The sequence below is a fragment of the Tachypleus tridentatus genome, chromosome 9, assembly GCF_004210375.1.
Source record: "Tachypleus tridentatus isolate NWPU-2018 chromosome 9, ASM421037v1, whole genome shotgun sequence".
NCBI lineage: Eukaryota > Metazoa > Arthropoda > Merostomata > Xiphosura > Limulidae > Tachypleus > Tachypleus tridentatus.
The window spans coordinates 157185273-157203087 of NC_134833.1; the positions used below are offsets into that span (position 1 = coordinate 157185273).

The following is a 17815-nucleotide window of genomic DNA, read 5'->3' on the forward strand; positions in this document are numbered from 1 at the left end:
AGCAAGAGAAGCAGAAGATAGATGGAGCAGCATTTTGTAGTGTACATCATCAGGTTTGACCAATGTACTGCCAGATCAACGAAGGGCCAGTTTGAATTCCACCAGTATAAAAAGACGATTATAGTCATAGAGACAATCAGCTCGAAAGGAAAGAGGTGATCTCTCTGCCCAAATCTTGACGGCTAAGAAGGCGGAGGAAGAAGCAGAAGTACTAGATACCTGGCAAAAGCTTTCACCTAAAGTATCGGGATGCTCCAGGTATCAGCTACTTCCTGGCCATCAGAGAGCAAGATCGAGAGGGGTCAGAATTATATTGTCCACTGACCTTTCGAATCTTGTCCCATATGACTTTGGAACTGATAATAGAAGATATGCTGGTTGTGAACTTAATCCAAGAGTCCTACTGGCTTTGAAAATAAGTATAAGAACCAGTATCGAATAGAGAAAGGTTGTGATCAGAGAGCATACACTCTATGGAACAACCCCCTCCCATCAATATCAGCACTTTCCCAGAAGGGATGATGTCCATTAAAGTCCTCCAGGATTAAAAAGGGAGACGGCAACTGTTCAATGAGAGCATCAAGGTCTGATTGATCATATGTCTCTCCAGACGACAGGTAGAGAGAACAAACAGTGATGGTATGACCCAAGGAAACACGGATGGCTATGGCCTCCAAGGGTGTGTTGAGTGGCAAAGACAGGGGGCACATGCTGATCAACCAACAGTGTCACCCTTCCATCAAACAGTCTGTCATTTCTGTACAAAGGAAACTGCCAAAAGGTGACTGTATTGGCAGGTTTCAGAAAGGTTTCCTGTAAGGAAAGACATACAGGATGGTAGGAAGCAATCAGTCCTGTGATGTCATCCAAATTAAAACGTAAACCTCGACAGTTACATTGTATCAAGGTGGCCATTTTTATTTGTGCAGGAGAACTGGGTGGAGAGCACTTCTGTTTACGACCATGTCTTTTTTCTTTACTGTCTTTATTCGAGGGAGGTCTGTCGACCTCCATGGATCCTGCCCCGAGTCGATTGGGCAGGTCTTTATTGTTGGAAGAGGATTCCAGCAACTGAAGATGTGAACAAATGATCGTTTTGCATCTTGGGGTGGGAGAAGATATACCCAAGGAAATGTCCGCACCCAGAACCAAAGGAAGTGGATTTTGGGGTTTGCTGGAATGTATGTTAGTATCAGATATGGGTTTTGACGTTGATTCATCAACATTTCTAACCATGGAAGTCAAAAGACTTTTTATTTGGTTTGAGAATTATTCTTTTTGAGGCACAGAGAGATCTATCCCACTATAGTAGTGAAACCAAGTGCAACAGCATATGTCCGAGATGAAGTGGTGGACAGCAACATTCGAGCCTCAGGTTAAGTAATGTTCTGAATCGTCTTCAAACGCTGCACCTCTTTTTCTTCCAACCATTTAGGGCAAGAACAAAGTAGGACTGGTGAGAGCCATTGCAATTGACTCAATGAGGGTCCATTTCACACTCACAGGCATTGTGGTCCTTGCTACCACAATAAGCATATGTCAAGGAACCATGACATGATGTCTTTGAGTGACCAAACCTCTGACACTGGAAACATCTGAGAGAGTTTGGAATGCATGGCTGTACCTTGCAATTAAGATAACCTGCCTTAATGGTGGAAGATGGACATGGTGATGTAAATGTCAGAAATGAGGACATTGGTTGGCATCGTAATTCCATCTTTGCCTCACTGTAGAAACTTCTCAGGTGGAGAAATCAGCGAGAATCTCTGACTTCGGGATGTTCTTCAAAACCATCTCAACAATAAGTCCTCCTGACAAATTAAAAGTAGCAGAAGGCATAACCTCTATAGGTATATATTCCCAATCGCCTTTGAATGGAAGGAGTTCACTGTGTTACGATGAGGATTTTTCCACTAATATGTCATCAGAGAAAGCTTTCTGACTTACTATGGAGAGCCAGCAAATCCCTCTAGTCCCTTCTGAATGAAAAAGGTAGACATTTGCCCAAAAGGTTTGTCTAAAAGAGAATATAGCATAAGAAAATGAAGTACAGGTGTTACAGATGTTGAAGATTGCTGCTCAGAATCTTTCAGACATGGTCATTTACCTATGAACTGTTTTTCACTATTATATTTAAGTTTTTATTTCAAGGATCCATAATAAAAAATAATAATTTTTCGGTGCCCACTGACCCAACCAACCATGGAGCCTGACGAGGGGGCCCACTACAATCCCAAACAAGGACACTCCAGCAACATAGGGTTTCGTAAGCACTACACCCAAACACCAGCATCAGACACAATGTCTTCAACACACATTGAGAACATCCAACACTGGTACTTTGGTTGACCATAGCCCAAGTGGACCAGCCGATTAACCCTAGGGGCCACCCCAAGGCTGCCTGTCTACAGGAATTCAAGGCCAAAGAGGTGTGCTAGGGTTGGACCCCTTAACCACCACGATCCTCTCGGAAAGTTCTTTAATGATTTTCATGACAACCTTTAGACAACCAAACAGATACCGTGACTGGATATCTCAGAAAGATGTTTAATGATTTATCATGGCAATCTATAGACAACCAAACAGATAAATATAGTGACTAGCTATCATAGAAAGCTATTTAATGATTTATCATAGCAACCCATAGACAACCAAACAAATAAATGCAGTGACTGGCTATTGTAGAAAGTTATTTAATAATTTATCATGGCAATCTTTATACAACCAAACAGGTGAATACAGTGACTGGCTGTCTCACAAAGTTCTTTAATGATTTATCATGGCAACCTTAAGACAACTAAATAGATAAATACTGTGACTGGATATCTCAAAGTTGTTTAATGATTTATCATGACAACCTTTAGACAACCAAACAGATAAATACAGTGACTTGTTATCTTAGAAAGTTGTTTAATGATTTATTATGGTAACCTTGAGACAACCAAATAGATAAATAAATTGATTGGCTGTCATAGAAAAATGTTTAGTGATCTATCATGACAACCTTTAGACAACCAAACAGATAAATACTGTGACTGGATATCTCAGAAAGTTGTTTAATGATTTATTATAACCTTGAGACAACCAAATAGATAAATGCAGTGACTGGCTGCCATAGAAAGATGTTCAGTGATCTATCATGGCAACTTTAGGCAATAAAAGAGATAATTCCAGTGACTGGCTGTTGTAGAAAGTTGTTTTATGATCTATCATGGCAACTTTTAGGCAATGAAAGAGATAATTCCAGTGACTGGCTGTTGTAGAAAGATGTTTTATAATCTATCATGGCAACATATAGACACCAAAATCTCTTATGTGTATAATATATACTGAATAAAAAATCATTACAATTATATAAAAGATAAATTACTAGGTGCTGAGAATATTTTATTGTTTCTGAACCTTCAATAAACTTTGAACTAGTTGTATGTCTTATTCAAAAACTTTCCACCTCACATACAAGTACTAATATGTGCTAATTTAAGTACACAGGTAAACTTTTTTTTTAAAACCTAGGTTAGCACTATTTGTTTATTTATTTTACAAAGTAACACTTTTTATGGTCCAAAGAGAAGATACTGACAAAGTATATTTTTAAAATACAAGGTATTTTTTAGCAAATTTCAGCACAAATGGTAAGAAAGAGCTATAGTATGTTGTTACATACCTGGTATATCTAAAGCCAAAGGCATCACAAACTCTGGCTCAGTGAGAGGGTTTCCTGGATATGCACACCATTCCCTAACCCCTTCTGAAAGTGAAAAGGAACTAGTAGGAAGAGAGGCATATCTGTTGTCGCCAAGACCCTGACTATAAAATCTTGGACTCTTTATGGGCAAGCCTCTCTTTATCTGATACTGATAAAGTAAGCTGTACATTTTTTGTCTGATGGGCCTGAAGAGTAGAGCTGAAGGAAGCAAGGTGTTGTCATTGTGATCCTCCAAAGTTGTTGAAGACTCATACTCACGTCGACACAACAAACTAAAAATGCCAGGAAAGTCGATACAATATGTATGCCTTTCTCGTGCAACAGCTAGGGTATGATTAGGGCAGTTTATTGAAGGGTCAAAAGGTTGATAAAATTTACTTCTATTGTCTTTAAACTGTAAGTTGTACGACCTCAAACCTTCAGAGAAGAGTTCCCAATAACTCTGGTCTGAGAATATCATATAAGCTATCTGAGAAAGTTCTTTCTTATCAGTAGGATCACCTCCCCATCTGTTGCTGTTAATTAGATTTGCTATTACTGGTACCAATTCCACAGCACTGGGGTTTCTTGGAGAATTGCAAAGTGCACAGTGAAACTTCCTCAGTAAGTCTACTCTAACAATATCATTTCCCATAAGACAAGAAAACAAGGGTAGTTGGTTTACATGAAGCCCTAATTGCTTGGCAAGTTCCCTTCGATCGTATAATACTGTTGTCATCGTTTCTAGGTCTAGAGTAGTGACTGACAAATAAGGTTTAGTGTCAAAAATTAAGTAGTCTGAGTCCTGACTGAGGATTGCAAAACAATCATCTCTGTTTCGAGCAAACTCCGATATTTCTTGATCTGCATCCAATATGGTTGTTATAACTTCACAGTTGCATTCAAACTTGAGTGCAAACCTTGTTAGTGTACCCATTGATGCTGGAAGCTGAAACAGCTTGTTGTCAGGTTTCTGATGAGTGAAGTGGAGATGGGTAAAAATAACTGCAACTTCTTTCAATCGTTGGAGTCTACGACTAACCCATTCCTTACGCTTATTAGAACTAACTGCACCATCAAAAAAGAAAACAACACAAATACCATTCTGTGTCAATGTCTGTACAAATTGTTTTAAAATAACCACAAATTCATACCACTGGCCACCTAAAACCCAGTCTAATCTCCCTACACTACTGTAGAGTTTATGTATCAAAGCCATACCATCCACAGCCAAAAGTGGTACACAGTTGAAAAGTCTTGCATGAGTTCTGGCTTGTTCAATAATGGAAACCTCTGTAAAGGCTTGAATACAATGATTGTCCACATAATATTGAAGTCCTTTTACACCCATTTGGAATATTTACAGATGAAAAAACCTCACCACCAACAAATAAACTCTGAAAAAAAATTGTATTTCAAATTATTATATTTAAATAATGTAAATTTGTTTAGTATGTGGTTATACGTATATTGCATTTAGTACTTGATCTTGTTATATACTGTTTTGTATCTGAAATAATTATATATACATTACACTTGGTATTAACAAAAAACAAAATTTAACAACAAGAAACTCACTGGTTCATTTAGGGCATCATGTCCACTGATAAAAAAAACTCAAAACCAGCCTTTATCATTCACGTATTTATCAAGCCTTCCTTTAAACTCACTTTAATTTACTGCCTCTACCATGCCTGAAGGTAATATGTTTGAAAGACCAACCAACCTATTAGAGAAACAAAACTGTCTTAGTTGAAGATAACTCATTCTCCATTACAATTTATACTTGTGTCCCCTACTCCTTCCGTTCTCAACACTTAAGTATGACAAAAGATTATACATCAATGCTATCAATTCCCTTAACTTAAACACCTCAGTTGTATCCCCTCTAAATCTTCCAGAGTTTTCACATGTCCTCTTATGGCACCTTTTTATCCCAAGTGTCATCCCAGCTGCCCTAGTCTGAACTCTTTCCAACAATTCAATGTCCTTCCTGAAACAAGAATCTAATGGCTGAACACAATATTTTTAGTCCAACCAAGAGATCTATAAAAGGAAATTATACCCACTTCTTTAGACTTATATTTAATATTTTTATAGATACAGCCTAAAATGATTTTGGTTCTACTCATAACTTGATGACATACAGGGATTAATGAATTAGAATACCCAGGCACCTTTCTTTTGCAACACTGTTAAAAATTATAATTATAATCAACTGTACCATAATCCACATACATTACCTTCCATTTATTATAATCAAAACCCATCTGTAATTTATCTGACCAACTTGTCAAATGACTCAAATTCTTCTATAAAGTAGCATTATACTCTTCAGTAACTTACTGAGCAATCGTTTGCTAACTTATCCCCCATACCTAGATGATAAATTTTAAAACCTTTTATGTGGTATCTTGTCAAATCCTTTCTCAAAATCTAGATACACCACACCCTCGTCTACACAACAGTAACCTCTTCAAATAATATCAATAGTCTAGTAAGGCAAGATGTTAACCATGTTGACTATCCAATAAAATTTAAACTTTGTTAAGTGACTTTGAAAAATATCTTTTCAATATTTTTCTCATGACTGATGCAAGGTTAAGAGACCCATAATTATTTGAACAATTTTTCTCACCTCCATTTGAAAAAAGGTTATATTAACCAGCTTTTAATCTCCACTATTCAAGGTTTTACAAAACAAACAGAAGGTGGCACATTTATCCAATCCTTAACCTCCTTTGAAATTTTAAATTTCCCTATCTGAGTTTAAAAAGTTCAGAATTAATGTAATCATCTTGTTTCCATCTATGAACTGCTCATGGTGAGTAATATCACTTCAATTTTCATTAGAGATAGCTGAAAAACAATCAAATTTAATAACCATCTTATAATCACCAGATTCCTGTGTAATGTCTACTCCAACCCTAATAGCTTACTTATCCTTAATGTGTTTAAACAAATTCTTGGTTACTTTTTACAATTTTAGCCAACCCTTTTATCATTTAAGTTTCCTAATATTTTGTCTGACCAACTAACTCTCTTGGTTTTCTCTATCTTCTACGTGTTTAGTAAATTTCAACTCCTTAAATTTATTATTATTTTTTGTTTCAGTTTTATACTTTATACCATTTGTCAGACAGTGTGATCTCTTACTCTCTATTCAGATAATATGTCTATATTGAATAATTAAAAAATCTCTTTATATTTAATTAATATCTTCAATTAATTCAACTTTCCCAGCCCATAACAGACAGTTTTTGCTGCATTCCTTCAAAACTTGCTTTTCTAAAATTTGTAATCAAAATTTTATTATAACCTATTCCCATATGATACATGAAGTGAAACATCAAACTGAATGAAGCAAATACTACTAACACTTAGAGATTCTCCATTCTCTTAACTACTTCTATATTAGCACCTAACAAGAAATCTAAAATATTATTGTTCCATATAGTTCCTAATACTATTTCTAACTAACTGTTGAAGAAAACCATCTTGAACAGTTTACAAAAACCTCTCATGATTTGACTCTTAACACTTCCCAATCTACCTGCCTGAAATTAAAACCCCAATAATTATGAATAAATTAATAGTTTAAATCATGATCTCACTGAAAAGTTTCTTGTTAATTTCTTCAGTATCATCTGGTTGTCTGTAACAAGTTCCAACTAAAAGCCTTTTTCCCTTTTCTAATAGAAACCCAAATGATTCAATATCCTAAGCTTCAACAGAACACAACTCAAATTTTACATATGAAGCCATTCTCCTCTGATTTTAGGTTGGTTTGGTGTTTTATGACACAAAGAAACTAGGCTATCTTTGTCCTCACTTTACAACTCTATCCCTATTAAATAACCTATAACCATGTATTTCAGAGAAACTTCTGTCATCAAAATTATCTACATTTAAAGAGGTTTCAGTTGTTCTCATTATATCAAAATATTCAACTACAACTGATACTCTAAAGTCATCTATTTTGTATAGTAGTGGCATTACATTACTAACACTTTAGCCTACAAATGAAAACCACTTCTGTATTTTGTTCCTAAGATATACTTTCTCTACATATTACTTACCTGATTTTCACCAATGTCTAATCCTAGTTTAAAGCTGCTCTTACAAACAAGCCAGCTTCTAAATTTAGATATAAACCATCTATTCCAAAAAGCTTGTTTGTAGAATTTCATTCAAAGCTAACTGATGGCTATCTGCACTAGTCATCCATAATTTTGAAGCTACTCTTTACCAATAAATGGTGGGATCAACACTAACATTATATTGTCAACACTACTAAAAGGCGAGTATGCTCTAACATGGAATTTTGAAACTACAACATAGATTACAATTCAAGTGACTCAACCACCAGGCTTACCAAAAAGTTGGCTTGTCCTACTGGACTTTCACAAAAGTCCAACTAACCAATGTGCTCATCCTTACAAATTAAGGTTAGCCTAATGACCTGCTTATTATATCCTTAACCAAATTTAGTCCACACAATGTCCCTGACAGATCTTTCCCCTATCATGTATATCCTCTTCCCCTTGCCCCTGAATAACAATTATTTGTTTTTGTCTACTTCACAAACTACTACTAAATGGATTAACGAGATTCCCACTGTCCCTATCTACTATCTAGCGAAACCACAGCCAGGGGAACGGGCTTGAAGAAATCAGGACTAGAAACGTCTTTTCGTAGGAGTGTTAAGATTTGGAAAAAAAACACCTTACAAACCCACAGGATGTTCGGAAAGTCACTGTCACTTGTATATCTATTAACAGACATGTTTCAATATAGAATACAGGAGGTAAATATGAATGACAATTATAAACAATGTTGAAAGTGACCCCCGTTGGCATAAATACAGGCCTGGATCCTTCTTATTTTGTTTCTAAACACCGCTATCAGTTGCTGGCTTGAAATAGACTGAATAAAATATTATTACAAAACTGCACAGTAACTTTCTGAACACCCTGTATAAGAGAACCAATAATTTGGAAAAAAAAACACCTTACAAACCGATAAAAAGAGAACAAATGATTTGGAAAAAACACCCTACAACCCTATAAGAAAAGAACCAATGATTTGGAAAAAAACACACCTTACAAACCTATAAGAAGTGAATCAATGAGTTGGAAAAAACACCTTACAAACCTATAACAAGAGAACCAGTGAGTTGAAAAAAAACACCTTACAAACATATAAAACAAGAACCAATGATTTGGGAAAAAAACACATCACAAACCTACAAGAAGAGAACCAATGATTTGTTAAAAAAAACAACTAACTTACAAACCTATGAACCAAACACTCCAAATGTGGCTTAACTGGTGATCTATAAAATTAAATTATAACCTATTTAGACCTGTATTCAACATTTTTGTGGATACAGCCAAAAACCCTATGGATACTTTGATGCCTTAATAGACGGATAAACCATTACACATGATCCTTTTCTTTCATGAAACTGTTCAGGTTATTCCCATCCAAATTATACTTAATTCAAGTTAAGGTAACCCAAACACAATATCTTACATTTATCATTACTAAAATCCATCTGACATTAATTTTTTAAACTCACTAAATGATCTAAATCTTTTTGTAAACCAGCATCATCTTCTTCACATCCAGCAATACCCAAGACCTTGATGTCATCAGTAAACATAAGTAATTTTGGACCATTCCTTCATCTCATTAATTTAAATAAAAAAGAGCAATGGTCCTAAGACTGTGCCCTGTGGTACCCCACTTGCAACATTAACACAGTTTGAATTTGCAAAATATCTTTTATCAGACTTTCCAAAACTTTTCCCACAACTGGTGTAAGATTAATAGGCCTATAATTACTGGGACAATTTCTATTATTTCCTTTAATGATAGGAGTGACATTAGTCAAATTCCAATCTGTTGGTACTTGTCTGCTATTCAAAGTTTAAAAAAAAAAAAAAAGAAGCAAGTGGGTCACATATCCAATTCTTGATCACCTTTAAAATCCTCACGGAAATATTACCCAACCCAAGAGCCTTGTTATTATTTAAACTTCCCAACTTTATTTTAACTAGCTCAGAATTCATTCAACTGCCTTGTTCAACTTTGTTTTCATTTACAAATTGTTCAAGATGAGGAATACAGTTTAAATCTTAATTAATTAAAACTGAAGAAAAGGCAGAATTTAATAACCAAGCCATTTCATAACCATCAGATACTCTCCTTCCTTTATCATCCCTCAAGGATTCTATCGTCCTCTTAACATTTTGTTTAACTCTAACGTACTTTTAAAAAATCCTTATTAATATTTATTTTAGCCAAATTTTTTCATACATTGTTTTTAATGTCCGAATTTCCTGTCTAACCAACTTCCTTGAACTTCTATAACACCAGTCAATTTAAAGTTCCTAAATTTGTGATGCTTTTAATTTTATCTCTTGTACTCTTTGTGAACAAACATGTTTTATCACTTGCAGTTACCATTTTCTTTCTCAAAAGAATATATCTATTTTGAATACTGAAAAACATTTCTTTAAACAAGAAGTCATAAAACGGGATGGCCAAACAATAAGGTAAAACAGCTCAGTCACAGTAACTTTTATAACACTCTGACTGATTTGTTTCAAAAAACACAAGTCTGTACAACATATTTAACTTACTTGTCTTTCAATCTAAGCCTAAATCTTAAGTACTTGACTTAACTTGAAGTTGTTAGCTTGCTTGTATTTTGAAGTTATTCAAAATACTTTTAGATGCATGCACGTGCCATAGAACTTCCAACCGAGAGATTTAAATTACTTCATTGCTTTAGCTTCAGATAATTCCTGTAGTTGATGATGACATAAAGACCACGATGATGCAATTTCATCAACTATGTTACATTTAACATTTTTTATCTTTGTAAAACAAATTAAGACAGTATTAAGGAATGACCAGCAAAGACTCCTGTCCATACAATTCAGTTGTATTATTTATCCTAAAATAACACGTCGTTACTGAGTTAGTCATAAAGTTGCAAAAGCTAAGGTCACAAACCTGCAACCTCTTACTTACAAACAGACTGCTACATTTTGATAAAAGTTTTAAATCCTTACCAAATGCTTTACCTGAACCTTGTTTCTTGATTCACTCCTTTACAAATAATTACACAAAATATTTAAAAAAAAGTTTGAAACATGATTTCAGAAAAGCGAGGATTCTTCATATACATTTAGAATCTAGAGTTTTACTGAAATAAAAGAAGTTGTCAAATCTGAGTTTTTGTATTGAAGCAAGTACTCTGAAAACTTGGTCAAACTTTTATACATGGTTAGGAAGCAGACAACCAGAATAAACCAGCCATACAGTACATATAACAAACAATTACACTTCTACAAGTGATCAACTGATGTATCAGAAAACCAGAATAAACCAGTCTTACATCAACCAGTAACACATAACAAACATGTCCACACTTCTACAACTGAACAGTTGATGTATCAGGAAGTATGGAACCAACATAATCCAGTCTTACATAAAAAAAAAAAAAAGCTAACAAACATAGCTACACTTCTACAGTTGACCAGCTGATGAACTAGAATAATCAACCAATAACACATCTAATTAACATGGATGTTTTAACTTCTATAACCAATTGACTACCAGGAAGTAAACAGCCAGGACAAGTCAGACTTATATAAGTCAATAACACATCTAACAAATGTAAGCACACACTTCTGCAACTCATTAACTATGAAGATGTACACACCAAAAACAAACCTTCCTTACATTGTAATTCAATAGTATGTACAAATGTATCTAAATATTGTAAAAATATTATGACAAGACAAAAATGTTATCACAGTTTAGCATTAACAGTAAATGAAATTACACCATTTGAATAAAAGATCTGATCTTTTTTCTCAGCATTACTTTTCTACATTTTGACACATTACATAAGAAACTGATAAAAAAGCATGAACGAATCACATAAAACAAAAAGATAGTATTCATACACTACAGATATTGATTACAGTTAAGGTCTTTTCCATCTCCACAAAGTAGCTTAATTTATATCATTAGATTTTTTTAACTTATTTCAACTGGTCTGAAACATGAGCTTTAGTGCTTATTAGTTAACATAAATGCTAATGATGTATAGATTTATTATTTTTTTACATTAGCAAAACAGCTAATCATGCCAAGAGCTCCTTCTATAGCATTTGTAGCTGGGTTTGGTCTAATGAAACTTTTCCTTTGGATGGAATATATGTGTGAAAAACCATATATATATGTATATTATTCTGGCAATTAAAACAGGTAATTTTCTATAAGTTGTTTCATTAAACTATGGAGGAAAATACAAAGAATTTACACATTTAATAGAAAAAGCAAAGTATGAATTAGTTTTATATTTGAACATCAACTAAATGGAAAGTTATCATTTGGCAAGGATTAATAACATTTGTTATGTAACTAACTATATGAACCTAGTGTATGTTCCTGGATGTAACAGACTGTTATTTATGTTTTATATATTTATGAAGAAAACTGAGGACAGAACAAATGCATCCAAAACACAGAGATTCTACTATATAGACATTATTAACAAGTAATATAAAGATACATACATTTGGCACTACATATTACAATATCCTTCAGCCAACATGCCTACTTGAAACAGAGTAACTCTACAAACAACTGCCTATTAATTTATAAGGTTTTCTTTGACTAATTGTCATAGTTGTACTCACTCGTGACTTACCACTTAACTGACTTTTTAACAGCAGTTAGGGTTAGCAAATGAGGATATTTAGAAGTTAACAACTGGTTCTGTACAATGAACACTTTACCATGATGTACTGTACAAAATGTTTATAGAGGCAGATCGCCTTAACTATATTCTTTGTTAGGGTTTAAGTGCCCCCTTAAAGTATCTTTTAAAAACACAGTCCTTCCTTAACCGCCTCATTTTTAATTTCTTATGGCTGATTAATAAGAGTATGTCTACATACTTAGAGTACCTCCAAAGAGATAGTAAAATTTTCAAATTAGCCCTATTTTTCAATTTGTTAAATAATTGTACTTGAAGTTGTAGTTCTGTACTGTCTCACTAACATTATTTACATACTCCCAATGTTCAAATCCTTTTCGGAGCTAAATTATCGATTGTAGTCAGTTTATTATTTATAACAAATATCTGAGAAATAGTACAAGAAAGCATTTTATGGCAAATTCATGTATGTTCACTAACTTGACTAAGCAAGCAGCAAATACTGTAGTAGTAATTTTTTACTTTATGTTAGAATACGTATTAACATTAAATGTTTCTTGTCTTAAGAAATAATTTAATAAAAAAGTGGATAAAATATTAGCTAAAGTAATAACAGATTAAAGCATCTTTTTAAATGGAATAAATAATATTTACTCTCACGTACAAATTATAAACTGATGATTGACGTAACTTTCTCATCCCAATGATATATACACTACGCTTTAAGCGCCCTCCCCTATCTTTTAAAAAATAAAAACAAGAGAAACAAATCATAAAAAAGATGAGTTTACCCGTGCAAGTTAACAGCAATTTCAAATTACGAAGATTCTTCAACATACTGAAAATAAGCATTAAAATGACTAGACTTAACAAAAGTTATTTATTTGAACACCATGACCATGATTTTGTGCCGTCAGTTTTAAAGTACTGCAGGACGGAACAATACTTATATTTTTTAATTATGATACACTCCTGGCCCAAATCTTAAAGTCAATAAACATAAAGAAAAAGTATGCATTTTGCGTTCTTAGACTCAACCACTTATTTGAGGAGAGCTTCGAAAGATGAAAATAAGCATTTACTTAATTGCTCGGTAAGAGATGTTTGTTAAAGGTGAATTTTCAACAAATTTAATAATTGCCATAGAAACTGTACTTTGGTTAGGTATAATTCCTGTATGGTTGCCATATTTTTAAACACTTTAGTTTTTGAGTAAAAAATCAAACAAAATATGCGGGTCCTCGAACTTAAGTTCCTCTCGGTCGTTCGGCTGTTTCCGTGACGTTTTACAACTATGACGTAATAGTTGTCAAACACGCTTCGTTGCGCCCCGACCATTGTGTTCCTTTCAGTGCTGGTGTTTTATGTAAATCTATCGGTGCTTTTTTTGGATTACATACTTTGTGAGACTATTTTTTGTCTTGATATTGCTACTTTATGTTTGTTTTATGATAGCATGGTTTACTGCGTTGCTTATGGTTGTAAAAACGGTTCGGCATCGGGCAAAAGCTTCTTTTCGTTTCCGTGCAAGGAGAAGGAACCGGCAAGGTGGCGACAGTGGGAAGAACTGAACTCCTTCACACCATGCAAAGCTTTGTCAAGATCACTTTGAACGCTCATATTTTGTGTCGGATTCCACTGTTTTGGATTCCGTGGGTTTCAAGCCAGGCAGGTTGAGACTGAAAAACCATCGGCAGTAGACAGGATCGTCTCCACCATCTTCCCTCGTGTATAGCTGAGGACTGATCTCAGCCTGCAGCGTACAGGTTCCACCCCTCTGAAGCCATCCCTTCCCATCACGAAAAGAACAAACTTAAAGGTATGTGTGCAGTATAAAGCGATAAACAATAACTAGTATAATATAATAATTTAAAAAGTACAAGTTTTTGAAGAATGTAATTAGACATACACATTTCACATTCATGGACGTGTTTTGCATTTGTGGCACCTGAAAGTAAGTGAAACCTTGATTTCCTAGTCTAGACAGTGGACAAATATATCCCAAATACAGTATATTCCAAGTTTAAAAGCTGGTAGATCATTCTGTAGACGTTTTTTATTATTTTTAAATATGGAAAAGTTTGAAGAATTTTATTTTTAAATTTAACATTTCAAGATAAATTAACTATTCAGACTGCTACATCTAGTTTGATTTTATAGACAGAATTATGACGTATAATTGAAATTCATTTTGTTATGAGTCATAAATACCCGGCACAATGATTGTGGAAGGGCCGAGTATTAGTTACTATAGTCGGCAAAGTATAAACAAATAAAACCCAGTCTGTGATACCGATAATTTATAAACACCAGACATATTTTGAGATGCTTAAAATTGCACGTGAAATAATACAGACCATATCTGTTGTCATGACTTAGACTTACCATTCTTCCACTAGAGATACGACAGAGCCGCAACCAGCCTGGGCGCTATCAGTATCACTCACAGTTCCGCTACTTTCGTTCGTGAAACTGTCCTTATCGATAGAACTTGTCAGATCTGTGTCAAAACAGATCTCAAAAACAGAGTCAAAACAGACTCCGCCTCCGTATGCACTAGCCATGTTTATTTATATTAAACGCGCTGGCGTTGGCGATTTGTTTGGCAACTATTACGTCACAGTACTTTTCCTAGCGGCAAACGTATAAACTAAAACGTTCGGACTGTCACTCGGAAAGGGCTCTTTCTGCACCAAGTTCTATATTTTATGTATTAGCACATATTTTTTATAAAAAATGTGAACCTGCAAAATTAATCAGTATGAGTAGTTCTTTTGACTGCAAAGTTTTATTTTTTCTGTAAAATTCACCTTTAAGTTATAGTGAAAGCTAGGAAAGTAGCCCTCATAGAAAATAAATTAAAACTTGGGAGTCTTACACTTCTCAAAATTCCGTTGAACTTTATTTTATAGAGGCAAACCTGGATTTACATTTAAATATATTAGCGTTAACAAAGCCAGATTTGCACATTAACTCACCTCACACGTTATTCTTCTCCACTGTAAAGTGAATGCTAGGTTGTGATAGCTCCTAGCCTATATCCAATACGCCAAAGATGGCGAACTTATGACACATGTGCCCAAGGTGGCACTTGAAAAAATTTTGCTGGCATGCGGCATGCAGTGCCGTCTCTTGATTTTTAAACTTTAATCTAACGCTAACCCATAACAAATAAATATATATATAATGATTATTATTATTGCCAAATGCAGCAGTGACTGATCTTTTCCAATCCGGGAGCAGTGAGAAATGTTCACAGGAGACGTCTCACGCCCTCTTGACGCCAGCTTTGAGGTTACGGAACATGTGACAGCAGACGACACGTTTTGAATTTCTCGCAGATCCTGAGTGAATATGAGTATTTGAGTAAAAATAGAAGTAAACTGTTGGTTCTGGCTTCACTCCATTTATATTTTTCTTCTTTGTTTGTGAGTGAATACAGGATTGCAACCAAGGTAATTAATTTTATTTCTGCGCATGCTTAAAAAAAGACAATTTCAGAATTTATTGAGAGATTTGAATTCGGTGTACACAGAACTAATTATGTACGACAATATTCGTTGGCTAAGTAGAGGTTCTGTCCTTAAACGATTTATTTAGTGTTTGGATGAAATTCGTCTGTTTTTGACAAATGAAAAATTTTCTTATCAAGAATTATCTGATGTTGTGTGGATTTGTAGATTGATATTTTTCACAGATCTCTAATCACATTTAAATGATTTAAACACCAAATTGCAGGGATCTGGTAAAACACTCGATGTTATGATTGATAACATAAAAAGTTTTAAAATAAAATTGAGAATTTTTAAATGTGATGTTTACAATAGCACTTTTAAATATTTCCCAAACCTAAAACAAACAAACGACAGATCTTGAAATTCATGAGAAAATATACATTTGGAGCTTGCAAATGCAATTTTCAAGGATCAATAATTTAACTTTTGAACAATTTTCTTTAATATTTAATAAGTTCAGGTTATTTAAAGAAACTGCAAAATTCATGAAGAATACAGATAGTGTAATGCTAGACAAATTAAATTTGGAAATGTTGCAGTGGATTGACTTGGATAATTTTGAGATGCAACTGATTGACTTACAAAGCAGCTCAATTTGGAGGCAAAAAATTGTCGACTTAGAGCTGAACTAGAAAATATTGAAAGAGATCAGTTAGTGACTGGAATAACACAGAATATTAGGTTCTGAAACTGTGGTATTCTGTTCTGAAACTTTTGACTGTCTGAAAAATGTCACAATGACTGTATTACAGTATTTTCATCAACAAATTTATGCGAGTAATTATTTTCAGTGATGGACTTTGTAAAGTGTAATTATAGGAATAGACTTGCTGATGAAACTGCTGTATGCATAGATCTCAAAACTAAATACAAGCCTAGTATGAAATATCTGTCATGGTTGGTGCAGCAGTGAAAGTCTCACTAAGAGTAAAATATGATTTTCCTTTCCTTGGTTTTTGATTTTTTATGTTACATAATATGAATCAAAGCTTATCATTTAGAAAATACTTTCTGTTAATAATAAAACAACGAATAAACGTAAATAAGAAAAACAACTCCTTCGTTTACCTTAAAAAAAGTCAATTATTATTGTTACTAATTCTTTATTTTTTCTTTCTTTTGAATTACTATAGGTATTAATAACACGTAACTCCTAAAGCTGTTTCATTTAAAATAATTTAGAATTATAATAAATGATAATCTGCTGCTGAAAATTACCATGGGCACGCGAGATAATTTTTTAGAATATTATCCCCAATTTGAGCACACAATCTCTAAAAGATTCGTTATATCTGTTGGCTTATCAACAGATGAGATAGCTTTTTATTTCCGAACTTCATGTGCTACCTTCTTTGGAAGAAATTAGGTTAATTACCAATTACTAAACTTCTTAATTTTACACAAAAACAAGGAATATTGAAGTTTGTATTTGAGTGGCTTTCTGCATCCAAACCGGTAGCTCTGAAATATATGATAATTGAAAAAACAAAACTAGATAACATATTGTGAAATCCTGTATCACATATCCTCTCCTCTTTACCTCGAGGCCGCTATGTTGACCCTAATTCTAGAAGTATAAAAACGCAAAAAAATCAAACTTCAAATGTGTAATATCCATGAAACGTAAAACTTATCTTACTCCAGTAAAATCATTGTCCCAAACAACATTCAATAACATTACAAGAAAAATAAGTTTAGTGATCCAATCAAATAAATGAAGTGAAATAATGGTATACAAGTAACCTACTTGTTTTAAAATGGGTAACGAATACACTACACTCCGTAACATGTTAATAGGCGAACAAAATCCGTTAACAATGATTAAATATCTTGAATTTAAAAAGTCAAACTCTTTAACAGCAAAATTATTTA

General features: G+C 33.9%; 1 protein-coding gene across 2 annotated transcripts in view; it reads right to left on the reverse strand.

Moving 5' to 3' along the window:
- LOC143226758 (constitutive coactivator of peroxisome proliferator-activated receptor gamma-like) overlaps positions 1–13201 on the reverse strand; it is a 58584-nt gene extending 45383 nt beyond the window's left edge. Inside the window, exons 1-2 of one of the 2 annotated variants that reach the window (XM_076458146.1) lie at positions 13093–13201; positions 3668–5085 (exon numbers count right to left, since the gene is read on the reverse strand). In XM_076458146.1, coding sequence (XP_076314261.1) covers positions 3668–5039 — 1372 coding nt within the window. In that variant the 5' untranslated portion in view covers positions 5040–5085; positions 13093–13201. Of the gene's footprint in view, positions 1–3667; positions 5086–12285; positions 12516–13092 lie in introns of those variants that run through there. The other variant, XM_076458147.1, reaches the window with a different exon arrangement.
- Positions 13202–17815: the final 4614 nt, after the last annotated feature.